The 14,065-nt window shown below is 38.5% G+C and overlaps 1 protein-coding gene across 5 annotated transcripts in view; it reads right to left on the reverse strand.

The window, feature by feature from the left end:
* kif23 (kinesin family member 23) overlaps positions 1-14,065 on the reverse strand; it is a 46,271-nt gene that overhangs the window by 2,447 nt on the left and 29,759 nt on the right. For 2 of the 5 annotated variants that reach the window (XM_041175317.1, XM_041175316.1), the window contains 9 exons: positions 13,846-13,965; positions 12,761-12,920; positions 11,015-11,176; positions 10,727-10,893; positions 9,903-10,076; positions 8,904-9,089; positions 6,659-6,970; positions 1,130-1,363; positions 756-844 (listed from right to left, as the gene is read on the reverse strand). In XM_041175317.1, the coding sequence (XP_041031251.1) occupies positions 756-844; positions 1,130-1,363; positions 6,659-6,970; positions 8,904-9,089; positions 9,903-10,076; positions 10,727-10,893; positions 11,015-11,176; positions 12,761-12,920; positions 13,846-13,965 (1,604 nt within the window). The remainder of the gene's footprint in view (positions 1-755; positions 845-1,129; positions 1,364-6,658; positions 6,971-8,903; positions 9,090-9,902; positions 10,077-10,726; positions 10,894-11,014; positions 11,177-12,760; positions 12,921-13,845; positions 13,966-14,065) is intronic. The other 3 variants (XM_041175320.1, XM_041175318.1, XM_041175321.1) reach the window with 2 other exon arrangements.

Genomic DNA, 14,065 nt, shown 5'->3' on the forward strand with positions numbered 1-14,065 from the left:
GGTCTATTATCTCATGCACCAAGAATCTAAATCTTTATAATGACTGACTGAAAGGGAAGGTACTGAAGACTGATTGATAATGAATTAATATACTTGATGCACCAGAAACTAAATAGAAACTTAAAAAATGTCAACAGAATAGACTTTAAAACGAAGGCTTAAAAGAATTGATTGAAACCACATCTACTGTTTCAGCTAATTACTCGTGGGAACAATTTTACTGACTGCAGGTGAAGATAGTCACATGGTTTTGAAAGTTTTCATTTCCTAGTTGTTTCAAAAGGGCCACTGAGTTTAACCGTAAAGAAGCCAATTTAATCTATAACTGTGCATAAAATTATTCACCAAGTAGCTCTGCTCTTCCAGTTGATTTCTCCTTCAAAATTAATCACTGCTATTTTCATTTGTAAAATAAAACACTGAAACTCTTACTTTTCAATGTTTAAAATGCTAAAAGTTATTCATTTAAAAATAAAGTGGTCTATAATGTGTAATGGACAAGTGTAGAGTGCTCATTTATATCTTGCTGTGGACAAATACAAACATGTGCAGTTCTTATGCAAAGTACAAATGGGTATTGAATGTATTCCATTCAAAATTTTAGAGGGAGATATTTTTAGAAGACTGTTACTAGGCAATTAAAAAAAAAGGGGTTCTACTATTCTTCCCACCACTCAACCTGTGCTTGCAAAGTCAAGCTAACGTCTCAAAGCTAATTTTAAACTGAAAGTTCAACACTGCTCCACAATACATACCTTGTACTAGTGGGTGGCTCTTGTTTTAGTTTTTCAATGTCTGTGAACTGGACAGCTTGCCCACCACCCCGAGTCTTGTATACTTCTCCCTTCAAAATGGAAAAAAAAAAGGAAAAAAATTATGGCATGAATCACCATTAACACATTGGAATTTCAAACATTTAAAAATATCAAACCCCTTACTATATACAAGGAAACACATTAAAATTGGCAAACACAAATCGTTATCACTTTTACATTCAAACATATTTGAACGTTATCTGAAGTAAAAACAAAAAACATGAAATTTAGTTAAGTAAGCATTCTAAATCAAGCATTATGGTATATTAAGTTTTATTGGTTTATTTGGATTTTTCTGCAATGCTGTTCATTACCTTGATAAGCTTGGTCTCAATCTCCCCATCCGATGCAAGCTCCTGGTGTGTCAAAATGTACTTGTCACACTTAGCCAGAGCTTTTTCATTTGGCACTGCCACTGTGATGGCATTGGGAATGTGTGGCTGTAGGACAGTGTCTGTTTCCACGCTACCAACTGGCTTATGGTCTACCCATCGTTCCCCACCCGCTGAGCGTGACCGTCTGTGGAGTAGGCGAACAGGTGGTGCATTCTAAGCAGATTGAAACAGTAATCAACAGAAATTGTAATCAGAGATTCCTAATTAGAGGATCCCTTAAAAAAAAGATTCGATTGAGCAAAAATAATTCAAAAGGAAAACAGCTTATCAGCAGTATTCTTTTCTGCCAAATTACATTGTTCTTGTTAATAGGTAGAACGAATTCAACATTTGAATTTAAAACCTATGCTTTGCTAGAAAGTAACCTGGCAAGAACCAGAAATGCAAAGCAGCATTATAATAGATTAGGAGGCAGAATGATTTTTTTAAAAAAATGCACCGTTTTCCAATTTAATTTGGAAATTGCAAATATCACAGTAAAACTTCAACATAAGTGAATTTAAAATATACCTTTATCCCAAATTGATTGGCTAACCAGCTTGAAAAGGCTTCAGCTAGCTTACATTAATAGCCAACTGTAAATTAGAAAAATGATCCTTCACTGTTATGCAAGCAAACCACCACGCACCAAAAGCAGAACAAAGCTGTCAAGCACAGTAATGCTACCACATACAAGAGCATTTCTCAGAATATAGGCAAAGGGACCATGCTACAAGACCTTAAGACATTTAGTAGCTTTTTATACAGACAGTATCCATTACCCAACTTTATATCTCCAAATGTATTTGTGCCAAAGTACATATTTAGGAAAAACCAAAACATGCACATCGCCAATGGGTAGAAGAACAGAACTTGTAGCTAAACAGCAAGCAAGATGAAAGCAGGTTTGGTTCAGTCCATGCCAAGAATCACGCTCACCACACTATGAAACTCCCAGTTCCCTTTTGTGTTATGTTTGGACAACAAGTGTTTGCTTCTGTGTGAAGCAAGACAAAAAAGGAGCAGGCATAGAAACTGATCTTACTTCTTTTGGATTCAGCCATCGCGTTATAAACATGCACTAGAGAGCTAGGAAACATGATCTTTAGCTCACATGAATTAGGTTAAGTCACAAAAGAAAGTCATCCAAGAAGGAAAAACTATTCCATTATAAACGCCCTTCATTGTAGCATGCGTGCATTTATTCAAAGTAGTAAAACTGCATCGAGAAGCAAATGTCTGGTTTTGAAAAATGATTGGTTATCAGCATGAAAGTTTATTCAAGGTACTACATAAATTCATGAGGCTATTTCAGCATTAAACACTGTAGTATTTGGACAGGGGTCTGATCACTAAAGTATTTATTTAGCTAATTGGCCAAAAATTGAGTAAAATTGAAAAGTTACACAGCAAGTTAAGCATGACATTGATGCCAAAAAAGCACTTGCAGGCAGGCTAAGGATAGTTATTTTTGAAAACAGAGATGTAACTAACCAATTGCTAATCTGAAATATTTAGAAGCAGATGCTTTTTAACCCTAAGAAATCTATATACCCACATATCTTAGGTAGGCACCATATTTCAACAAATTAATGGGTTTTTCTGCTGCACTTAGGCACATGACACACATATACCTTTACTGTGTCAAGTAGTACAGCCCCAGCATTTTCTTCTCTTTACAGAAACACTCTTATTTCCAGTTCCTGCTCACAAGGCATGATTCCATGCTGGGATATTGCTTCATCATCAAATCCCACCATGGTGGAATCACAGCAGAGTCCAGAGTTTTGCACTTACTTATCCTGGGGTCACCAGATAGTATTCATGAATAGGAATCCCCCATGATGATGTACCTCTTTCAAATGCAAGGGGCAGAGAGAACAGCTTAGTGCTGACTTCAGCTATTAGCACAGACAGATCCAACCCAACACCACCTACTCTGCATGATTGAAAACTGCACCTTGCATTTGCAGCCAAGGTCAATATAGGTGGCTTGAAAACTTAGAATTTGATTGTTATCTGATGCTGCATGTGCTTTCACACAAGGGAAAAGGTTCCAGGTATAATTGTATGTGTGGAACAGTACGCGTTATTAAACAGTAGCTGTGACACAAGCCCGAATACCCAACAGCATTTTCTTTTTTTGCATCTTGCTTCTCTTCCTCTGCAGAATCTTTGAGGTCTCATCTTATTCGGCCACCTACCCCCTCCCCAGGAGCAGGAGCTGTGGCATAGTGGTATTGTCACAGGACTGATAATCCAGAGACCTAGAGTAAGTCTCTAGGGACCAGGGTTTGAATCCCATCACAGCATTCAATAAATATCTGGAATTAAAAGTCTGATGATGACCATGAAACCTTGTCATAAAAACCTATCTGGTTCACTAATGTCCTTTATGGAAGGAAATCTGCTGTCCTCGCCTGGTCTGGCCTACATGTGACTCCAGACCCACGGAAATGTGGTTGACTCTTAAAAAATTAGGGACAGGCAATAAGTGCTGGCCTAGCCAGTGATGCCCAAATCCCACGAGCTAATTTCTCACAACTAATTGTTGCACCACAAGAATAGATTAATCATCAGAGCTTGGTGAGAATTGCACTAGCTTTGCTCTGTATCTTCACACACTTTCCCTCGGAGAACGTCATGAATGCTCCTTCCATGGCCATAGTGTCCTGGAATGGAACTTGAACTCAGCCTTATGGCTCAGAGGCAGGAGTGCTACCACACAAGAGCCACAAGAACTCCTATTGCATTAGCTGACTTGAAGCTTTGATCATTGCCTTTGCTATAGTCCAGCTGACCAAAAAGTGCTTGCTAGTGTGCAGAGGGTACTTATAAACTGCTAGATGTGTCAAATTAAACCATTGTTTTTAAAAGTGAAATATTAATAAAATTGTGGGTATACTAGAATTTCAAATGATAAAATGTTTTCTACACAACAGCCATCGTAGCTAGAATCTACTCAGCACAGATGTGAACAAGCTTCATAGGTACATCTATATAGATGTATAGGTGTTACTAGGAGAATGCCAATGCAACCTCCATTACTTCAGTAATTTTATTTCACATGTCAAAACCAGAAACTGTAAAAGGCATTTTTCAATCTCAACACAGCAAACAATTTATAATTTAAATTAGGGATTGCTGTGGCCTTTTAAGTTATTTGTGCCTTGGAGCTTTCATCCAATTGCACAGGTGAAGTTGTGAACTGAGAATTTTATAATTTTGGCAATTAAAGCTGCAAGCACCAAATATAAACAGAATTACAATAAGCAGGTTGCTCGATGCAGACACCAATAACAGATATTCTCTAAAACATTTAGCATTTGTCTCACATTCAGTAACTTCAAAGATTTCTAGCCTGTCCTTCCAGGCTGTATTTTATATCTTATAAATTGCACATCCCTCAAAAAAATGTTACTGCAATATCCTTGTGCAAATATAACAGTAAATTGACAGATTCCTTTCTGCAAAAGAAGCACTCATTTGCTTTCAAATGCTGCTTACATTTTAAGCCAATAATTCTAAATTTTGATCACAAGACTGCTATTGAGAGCCAGAAACTCAAAGATGCAAAAGTGGGGGACAATGATTGACACAAGTTTGTTGAAATATCACATGCATGAAATAGTAAGAGACAGGTTCCATGTCCTGTACCATGAAGCTAGGCACTCAAGTTGCATGGGGGTGGCAGGGGGGTACTTAGGAGAATTGTTCCCTCAACAGCTTTCATATTTTCTAAAGGTCAACTCAGAACATTTAAAAATGTATGTTAACCATAGCTGATAAGTAGCCACGCCAAAAGGGGATACAAAAGATGGTGATTTCTGAAGAGAAAAGGGGCAAAGTACAGACATACTTCTTCAACAAATGTGAAATTGGGGTTTTCCTAATAACTGATTACTTGCCCTTAGTTAAAGGACAGATGCAGGAGTTGATTTTTAAAAGAAAAAGCATTTCAAACTTTTGAATCTCAGTCAGCTTAAAAGTTTAATAAAAACAGGAGTGCTGGAAAAGCTCAGCAGATCTCAGTCAACATCTCACGTCCAATATGACTTTGTCAGAACGCAGAGGAACCATGTTGGACTCAAAACGTTTCTCTCTCCACAGATGCTGCCAGACTTGCTTAGTCTTTCCAGCACTGTGTTATTTCCAGTATCCTCAGTATTAATGCTTTCATTACAGCTCAAAGTTTAGTTTACAATACGCTTTAAAAGCCGGCCTTCATCGCCAAGGATATCCCCAGCATCAGAACATCCACTTGCATCTAAGCAAACCTTAGCACAAGTAACACCTTATTTACCATGATTGCAAAAGTACTCCAAATACAATCAAGAGCCTGTCCTTTGATTCGACATGTTGAGCTGGACTTAACCACTCAAATTACGTAATTTCAGCAGGGGGGAATGCGGATGACCTGACACAAGTGACAAGTCAGCTATACAAAAGATTAGGAAATCAAGGGCATTTAAAAATTGCAGTTTTCCAGAAAGTGTTCATTAAGTATAGTTGTTCCCTGTGAACCATTTTCAATAAAGAACGCTCTTGATTGGTGAGCATAACAAGCAACCAGTTAGATATAGCTCCTTCCAGCAAGTAGCAGTACAGCAACATTGCATGACATGCAAAATATAATACATTCCGTGGATGATACTGGCCAGTAATGAAGTTAACTTCCTTCTGCCAGTGACATATTCCTTTCCCAAAAAACATTTTAGATGGCTGCAAAGTTAACCTATGACTCTCATTATGTACCTGGGTAAATAACCAGCACATAACTGATTTAAGTCTCATGTATATAGTGCACACTTGCTGTAAATGTCACACATTAAATGCACCAATTCTCAAGACTGTAGTGATGGCACAGTTACCTGCAAACTATTTTCCTGGAGTTAAGAAAGAATGCAACATTCACACCAGTTAAACAAACCACGATCCGCTTTTGCCAAGCTCTACCCACTTTTGATACAAGTTATAACTACAGTAATTCTCACTCCCAATGTGGGAAATAGAAGCAGTGTCTATTTAATATAATTAAAATCTTACATTTTCACACATTTTCTTGTCTACTTCTTTCACTTACAAATTTCTATGCCCACATCTACAATGGTAGCTACCTATGTAAACTTGTCACATCGTAAAGACCGTCCTCCTACCAGTGGGGCACTACAACATCGTCACTATGGAAGGACGCAGTTATTTAGGAAGTTTCCATTCCATGGACATCAATATTTATAAATGGAGAATTTGACAAGATTCGTATTTGCATACAAGATTTATATTACAAAATAGATAAACACAATGGAGTAGGCGCCCATTGCATTATCTGATGTGTTTTTATAACAGCGGTATTACCAATGTAAGATGGGAAAAAAAAGTGTGACACTTAGAGGAAGTGTGAGCTATGTGCAAGTGTCTCTGTCTTTAACTGTACAATCTCTCTTGTCCATTGCAAAGTGCTTCACTAACCCGCTGGGGTCCATCCTGGTCTACTCCGACTTCTCTTCTACAGCCGTCGATTTTGCAGCCGCCCAACTTGTTCACTCCCTGCCTTCTCTCTCGGAAATTGGAGTCCCTAACTTGTGGAGTCTCCAGCAGTCTATGCTTATTCTTAGGCAATGCGCTACCATTTTTGTTCCATTCTGGAGTTTTCTGCTCCCATTCGGAGATGCAAGAGGCCACAGAGATGGTGCTGCAGGAGTTAGAGCGCCTATGCAGTTGTGGCCCAGGTACTGGGCAGTGCTGGCTAATGGGTAGGGATGCTACAGTGTTACCAGGAAACTATAGAAATAGGATGAAAAATTAGAAAAAAGCATGCAATATCCAAAGCATTTTTAAACATTTCCCCATGATGTGATAGTTACTAACAGTGATTCCTGTTCTTTTTTTTCTTCCATTTCTGATCGCCTGCTAAAAATGTACTCTTGCTGAGGTACAGTTTGAATCGTATTAGCCACCCTCGTGGTGCCTCAAAGTACCATTCTTCATGTGAAGGTGCCACGTTATTTGACTGTGAAAAGCATCACTGCCAAACCTGGTCTTAACCAGAGGGTGCCACATGTGCACTTTTTCAGCAGCCACTGGAGTTCCTCTTCACCACTTCGAAATCAGATATATGTTTACCAAACAATGATTTTGTAGATAGAACTCCAGGTTAGAAAGTCTGCAAATGAATATGGAAATAATCCACTTGCACATTTTCTCTTGTGTGCTGATAACTATAGGTATGATGGATGATTTTTCTAAAAACTATACAATTTACCTTACTAGATTTTAGTGCACAATTTTCCTCGAATTATTTCTGCTGTGTAAAAAAAGATTACAAACGTCCTAGGAATTCATGCGCCCCTAGAGATCTCAGGCAGAATCTTATTTCCATTGTAAGGTACAAGGTTGAGTGCTGCAGAGACATGTACAAACATAGCTACCAGGATTACTAACAATGAGCTGTGGAGTAGACACAGTGGTAATTATTGCAACTTTAAACACAGGTTTGGATTCTTTCAATACTTCACTTGACCGTAAAGTCTGCAAGATAACTAATAACTGTTAGGGGCAATAAAACATGTCAGTGAATGTTCTTAATACAATAAACATGCTAGTAAACTGGACCTGTGGCATTTATCCTATAGAATCAAAAGTGTCCCTTGCGAGTAATAAAATGAAATTTACAGAAACAAAACCATTTGATATTTATGGCATGTAATAATTTTAAACAAATTCAAGATATAAATAATCATCCCTTTCAAAAGTAATAAGGGTGTAAATTCACAGAATAGATCACAGGAGGGAGCAGCTATATGGCGCATCTCCATCTCATCCATCAGAAAGAATCAAGAGAAACTCCCTATGCAAGTGCCAAATTCAAACGCTTATATGCAATGTATCTCACAGGTAGCTGTAAATATTTCTCAAGCAGCTTCTTCTCAGTCATACAGTTAATGCAACAGTGAAAACATGTGAAAGACAGTTCTGGTTAGTTGTATTTCCATTCTGACAATTACCAAAAAAAAATTACTTGACGCCATTTAGACTTTCAGAAAGCATGGCGTTCAAAATAGTCCTGGTGGGAAGGTAAAAGAGGGGAAGTTTAATTGTCTGGGGAAAATATAATGAACTATTTGATCACTATGGGGTAACACTAAACCACAGCTGAAAACCAAAAATAAAATGAGTTTTAGAAAAAAAATGTACAGAATTTCAGAAATTGACTTATGTACTAAATACTTTGAGTTCCACATACACTTAATTTGAACAGGCATTTCACTGTTAGCACCAAGCCAAGTTTGTCAAATGAAATAATTTGTAATAATGTAGTGCAACATAACATACAAAAAAGGCCCATTACTAGATCATAGTGCCAACTCTCATCTACTTCATGAAACAAAAAAATTTACATCACAATTATCACTGACTCTACAATAACACAATATATTAACTACAAAGTATGATTTTAAAATAAATTCTGCAGCAGTAAGGCTAAAAGAGTCTGATTTGCATATAGGAACATAAAAGGCAGGACAAAGTGGTATTTTAATGAGGCATGTTAAAAAGTACACCCCACTAAAAAAAAATCCTATCAAATTGTTTAATTTGACAGAAACCAAATATCATTCTAAAAATATGAAATATATCCACCCTATACAAGCTCTTGTTTCCAAAAGCAGATTTAGTGTTGCACAAAACAAATTAAAAAGTGTCATACTGTACATACAGGAACTGAAGGTGGAGATGCTGATCGTACATGTACTTTCTTCTCTTTTTCCCTTGGTGGCCTCTCTGGTTTCTCAGGCCTTTCTGGCCTTGCCTCTGCAACAATTGCTTTTAGTTGTTTAAGTTTTTCATCTTTCACCCAAAGCTTATTTTGCATCTCAAGTTGCTTCGCTTGAACACGACGTTCCTGGAGTTGTGACGGAAGTGGGGGGCAGTGGTTGGTTTGGAGAAGAGAAGGAGGGGAGAAAAGAGGGATACACACACGGTGAGAGGAAGAGAGAGAGAGAGAGAGAGAGAGAGAGAAATTGGGGAAAAGAGAGAGGGGAAAAGATTAATCTTTGGAATGATTTTAGGAAATCTAGTGTGCTTTTATACTTTTTGTGTCATTTTGGAGTACCCTGTAACAAAGTGGGTCAGCCCATGAGCCCTCACCACAGTGCATGAAACTCTGTTCTGTTCACATTTATACTTCACTAATACTTGGTTGTGTAGGTCTGAAAGTTTCAAGCAAGCTCTTGCCTTATTGGTGGCTAAATCACAATACCAAGACAGTTTATCAAAAACAGTTTTATATGCAAATTAGTTAGAACAGTGGCCTTGAAGGCTTCATAGTATAAAACTAAAACAAGTAGACAAAAATATGGACACGCCTGCAGGGTCTTGAAAGTTCAAGAAAAAGAAATGATCCCCTCTAGCATCTTAATGAAAATAATGATGTTCAGAAACTAAAAAAAGAGCTTGGCATGTAAATCGTATATTAGTTAGAGCTGCTGTGATTGACAAACATGGCAAGACTCCCAAAATGGCACATATTTTACTTACTGTTGGAATAGGGGAATATTTTATACATACAAATGGGACATTAAGATATTCCATTAACCATCAGTACTTGCGAACTATCTAAACATTCACATTAAAGAACTTTACTGAACTGGAGACTCAGGAAAATTAAGCTGTAACACTGTGCAGGTCACAGCATTCAGAACCTAGAATTACTCACACATTCTTTCTCCCATTTCATCTTTGTATCAGTCATCACTCCGTGCATTCTCTGCTCTAAGCGTCGTTTGTCCGACAGTTCTCGGTGCAGCTTTTGGTCTCTCTCATCCAACTCTTGTTGCAAGGTCCGCTTGTCCTCTTCGTAGATATTTGCTGTTTTTTGCAATATCTCAATCTAGGAGCAGAATATTACAACTGGCTCCAAAATTTTCACATTCAAAAGCTTGATGTTTGTGCTAGGGTTGGCCCAGTAGTTGATTTTGCTGCAGATCCATTGGATCACCAATGCTTGTAACACAACATGGAGGCTGTTACTTCCCACCAATCACAACCCACAGTATTTGGCTAAGCTGAAGGCCCAAATTCAAACTTCCAGTCAGCTTCCCTGACTGTGGAATAGCAGCGTTGAGAGATAAAGTTAAGCTATCCTAGCCCATAAAAGGGTGTTACTAGAATAGGTGTTTTGACCCTTTTCTTTCCCATTACATGCTCACACCCACCACTTCAGAGATCCAACAATGTCAGGAGAAAAATCAACTTGAGAGTGCTAATTGTACAAAATTGCAACAATTTTAATTCTGACTGTAGATGGAAGAGGTTGCTCAACTTACTCAGATGGTTACGGAGTGAACAAAGCCGCACTCTATAGAAGGGGGTGGTCAGAAGTTAATTAAGACGCATTGAATAGCAGGATCTTTACTCCTCATGTTAACTAGTGTTGAGAACCTGAACATCAACTAAAAACAATGTATACATACATTTCTAGCTAGAAGCCATGCACATTTGCTCACATTATTATTCAGGAAAAAAGCACAAAAGAATTACCTTATATTCCAAGGTTTTGATTTTCTTCTCCAGCCGTTCAGTCTCAGTTTTCTGCCCAATTATAAACCGGTCCTTTTCCAGCAGTTGTTCTTGTTGATCCTGTATGTAGTTCTCCTTTGCTGTGAACTTACTGCTCCAATCATGAAGGATCCCTTTGATAGTGTTTACTGATCAACATTAGAGCAAAGAAATTATATGGTTTTCTCCCAAACTCAAAACGGAGGCAGCATTAAGAGAATGACACACTACTGGGCAAAAAGAAACTTGTTGCACTTGCCCATCACGTACCAGTTTTCTTCATCTCCTCAGTTGCCTGGTGGCGTATTTTATTCCGTTGTTCCAAACACTCTATAAGATGTGGCAAAGTTTGTTCATCATTGGCATCCGTTATCTCAACTGAAGGCAATGGTACAAAACCTTGCAGAAGAGCTTCTGCAATGGATGGATCTTCTGAAATGGCAAGCAAACAAAAGAGCTCAATTGGGATTGTAAAATAAACACTATTCTGTACTCAAAAAGCCCTTCTGCTCTCCCTCATTGGTCTGACTTTGCTATAGTCTTGTTTTAATATTTGAAAAGTGGGGAAAAATAGTGATGTAGTGGTAATGTCACTGGACAAGTAATCCAGAGACCCAGGCTAATGTTCTGGGGACATGGGTTCAAACCCCACCATGGCAGCTGGTGAAATTTAAATTCAATTAATAAAATCTGGAATTGGTGACCATGACAACTACCTATATGGTTCACTAATGTCCTTTAGGGAAGGAAATCTGCCCCTTCTTACCTGGTGACTCTAGACCCAGAGCAATGTGGTTGATTCTTAATTGCCCTGTGATATGACCAAGCAAGCTACTCAATTCAAGAGGTAATTAGGGATGGGCAACAAATGCTGGCTTTTCAATCCAACAAAAGAATAAATATTCCTGCCCCTGTGCAAAACCTTTAGCATTCCAATAATCATTGGCATCCGTAGATAGAAAATGTGAATTAAGCATGCATCTTTAGGTAAAGAAAATTTATATAAAAAGGCTTAAATAATTTTTCCTTCAGGTTGCTGGACAAATGTGCACACCCTGGATGTTTAATAAGCACAGTATAACATGCAACAAAGATTAATTGTGACCAAGCCAGTTTTTAATCTCAAAAAGCAAAAGCTCCATGCAAGCAAAAGAGAAAAAAAGCTAATCTAGGAACAGTGAAATTCTATTAATTCTAAATTTAAATACACTAAGAAATCTGATCAAGCAACATGTAAAATTTAACTTTCAATGGGTGTCAGCCATTGCTCAGTTGGCAGCACTCTGCAGAGTCAGAAGATCATCCCACTCCAAATCCCACTCCACAGGCTTGAGCACAACTCCAGTACTGTACAGAGGGCGTGCTGAACGGCTGGAGGCACCATCTTTAAAAAAGACATGAAAATGACACCTCATCTGCCTTCTTAGGCAGGCGTAAAAGATCCCATGGCACCACAGCCCTGGGCCAATAATTATCCCTTAATCAACATCACAAAAGGGGGTTATCATCACATGGCTGCTTGAGAGAGCTTGCTAAGAGCATATTGGCTGCCATGTTTCTACAACAGCATCTATATTGGGTGTAATGTGCTTTGGGATGTCCTGGTGCTGTGTGAACACAAGTCTTTTTTTCCCTTTAATGTTTTACTGCTTCCCTGATAAAATATGCCAATTCCAACAAAAACAAGAAAAGGGGGACTATTTAAAAACAGACCAACTTTTACCTGAAGCATCAAATGTACATACATGACAACTGCTCAGGAGGAACAGCAGTGGGATTGAGTCATCCTGGAGTTGACGATACTACATAATTTTAAATTTTGGGGAATTATTTAAACAGGATAGTGTCCATTTTAAATAGGAATCACTGTCACATCCTTTTTTTAAAGGGAAGTTTGATGTCCACTGGAAGTTGTTTAAAAAGGGTTGAAGCAAGTATTTTGTATGGCCTATACAAAAAAAGCCCAAATTACAGAGCAGCAATTTTTTTATCTCATTACACAATACAATACAATACCTCCATTAATGGGGCCACCTCGTAGTTCCAGCTTCCTTGTCAATTCTTCCTTGAAAGCCTGATTCCTGTATCTACGGCCTGGAGTGAGGCCACAGATCGGTTTATCTACGGGTCTGGCTACCTCTACTTCTTGAGTCATTTCAGCAAACCTCATAACCAGCTGCAGTGTATGTAAAACAGTTCAAATTAGAATGTTTAAAGTGTGTGAATTCAAAATGTCATTTACAGTCTTGATCTACAGAAAACGTTGGAAAAAAATACCAACTTTGTTTTAAAAGAAACCATGGTCCAATTTTTCCTGTCTCTCAATTGGAGACTCCGTGGAAGTCCTGATGTGTGGATACATATGGTAAATGCCAGAGAAGTTTCAACTTCTGATGGGTTGATCCCCTGCTGCCTGGGACCCTCCGCGAATGTCTCTGAGGCTGAGATCGGGACGGAGACTTGGACTAGAATGTGGGGCTCGCCTGTATACTTACCCTGGAAAAGCTTTAAACCGTCTAAAAATTGGGAAACCACCACATCCCCTAACCCACAGCTTGACTAATCCCTTAATAACTCCACCCTGCCTCCATCCCCCAATCCGCTACCCTTCACCACCCACATCACTTCACTAATGCACACATTAATGAACAGACTTACACCTTTAAAAACTTTAACCTGAATTTGACAGCTAGCAGTGTAAAAAGAGGGAGAGTCCTCTCCTTCCCCCAACTCTGCTCGCTTGCTGGACTTAGACAGGAGATACCGTGCTGCTCATTTCTGGGTCAGCTGGTATCAAAAGATCCCAGAAGAAATCTGCAATCGGTAAAATCTTCATGGGCAGCTGTAATGCACCCAACATTGCCCCCGACCGGAAGATCCAGACCCATGAAACGAAAGCTCCTCATAGCTTCTCAAAAGTGAAAAAACATGTTTTATAGGAAAGTGTAAAGGAGCTGGATATAGCACAGGAACACTACATTCAGCATCATGAGACAGATATTCATTAAAGCATAACAGCTCACTTTCTTGTTGCCAAAAGACTGAAGATGTTCTGACTTGAATGTTAGGACAATCTACTCCATTCTTTCTACAGCACTCACCAGGGTTTCCTCATAGTCATCTGCTTTGGGATTGATGCACACAATCATCCGAACCTTTCCCTCACCATCAAAATAGTTTTTAAAAAGGTGAGTAAGCTTTGAATCTCTGTATGGAACCATCTGGAAAAAAAAATCCAACATGTCATCTGGTCTCACATTATGTTAAAATTATTTATCAATACCCTTTACAAAATCAATCTGTGCAGAAGAGGACCAAGAA

The sequence above is a fragment of the Carcharodon carcharias genome, chromosome 26, assembly GCF_017639515.1.
Source record: "Carcharodon carcharias isolate sCarCar2 chromosome 26, sCarCar2.pri, whole genome shotgun sequence".
Classification (NCBI taxonomy): domain Eukaryota; kingdom Metazoa; phylum Chordata; class Chondrichthyes; order Lamniformes; family Lamnidae; genus Carcharodon; species Carcharodon carcharias.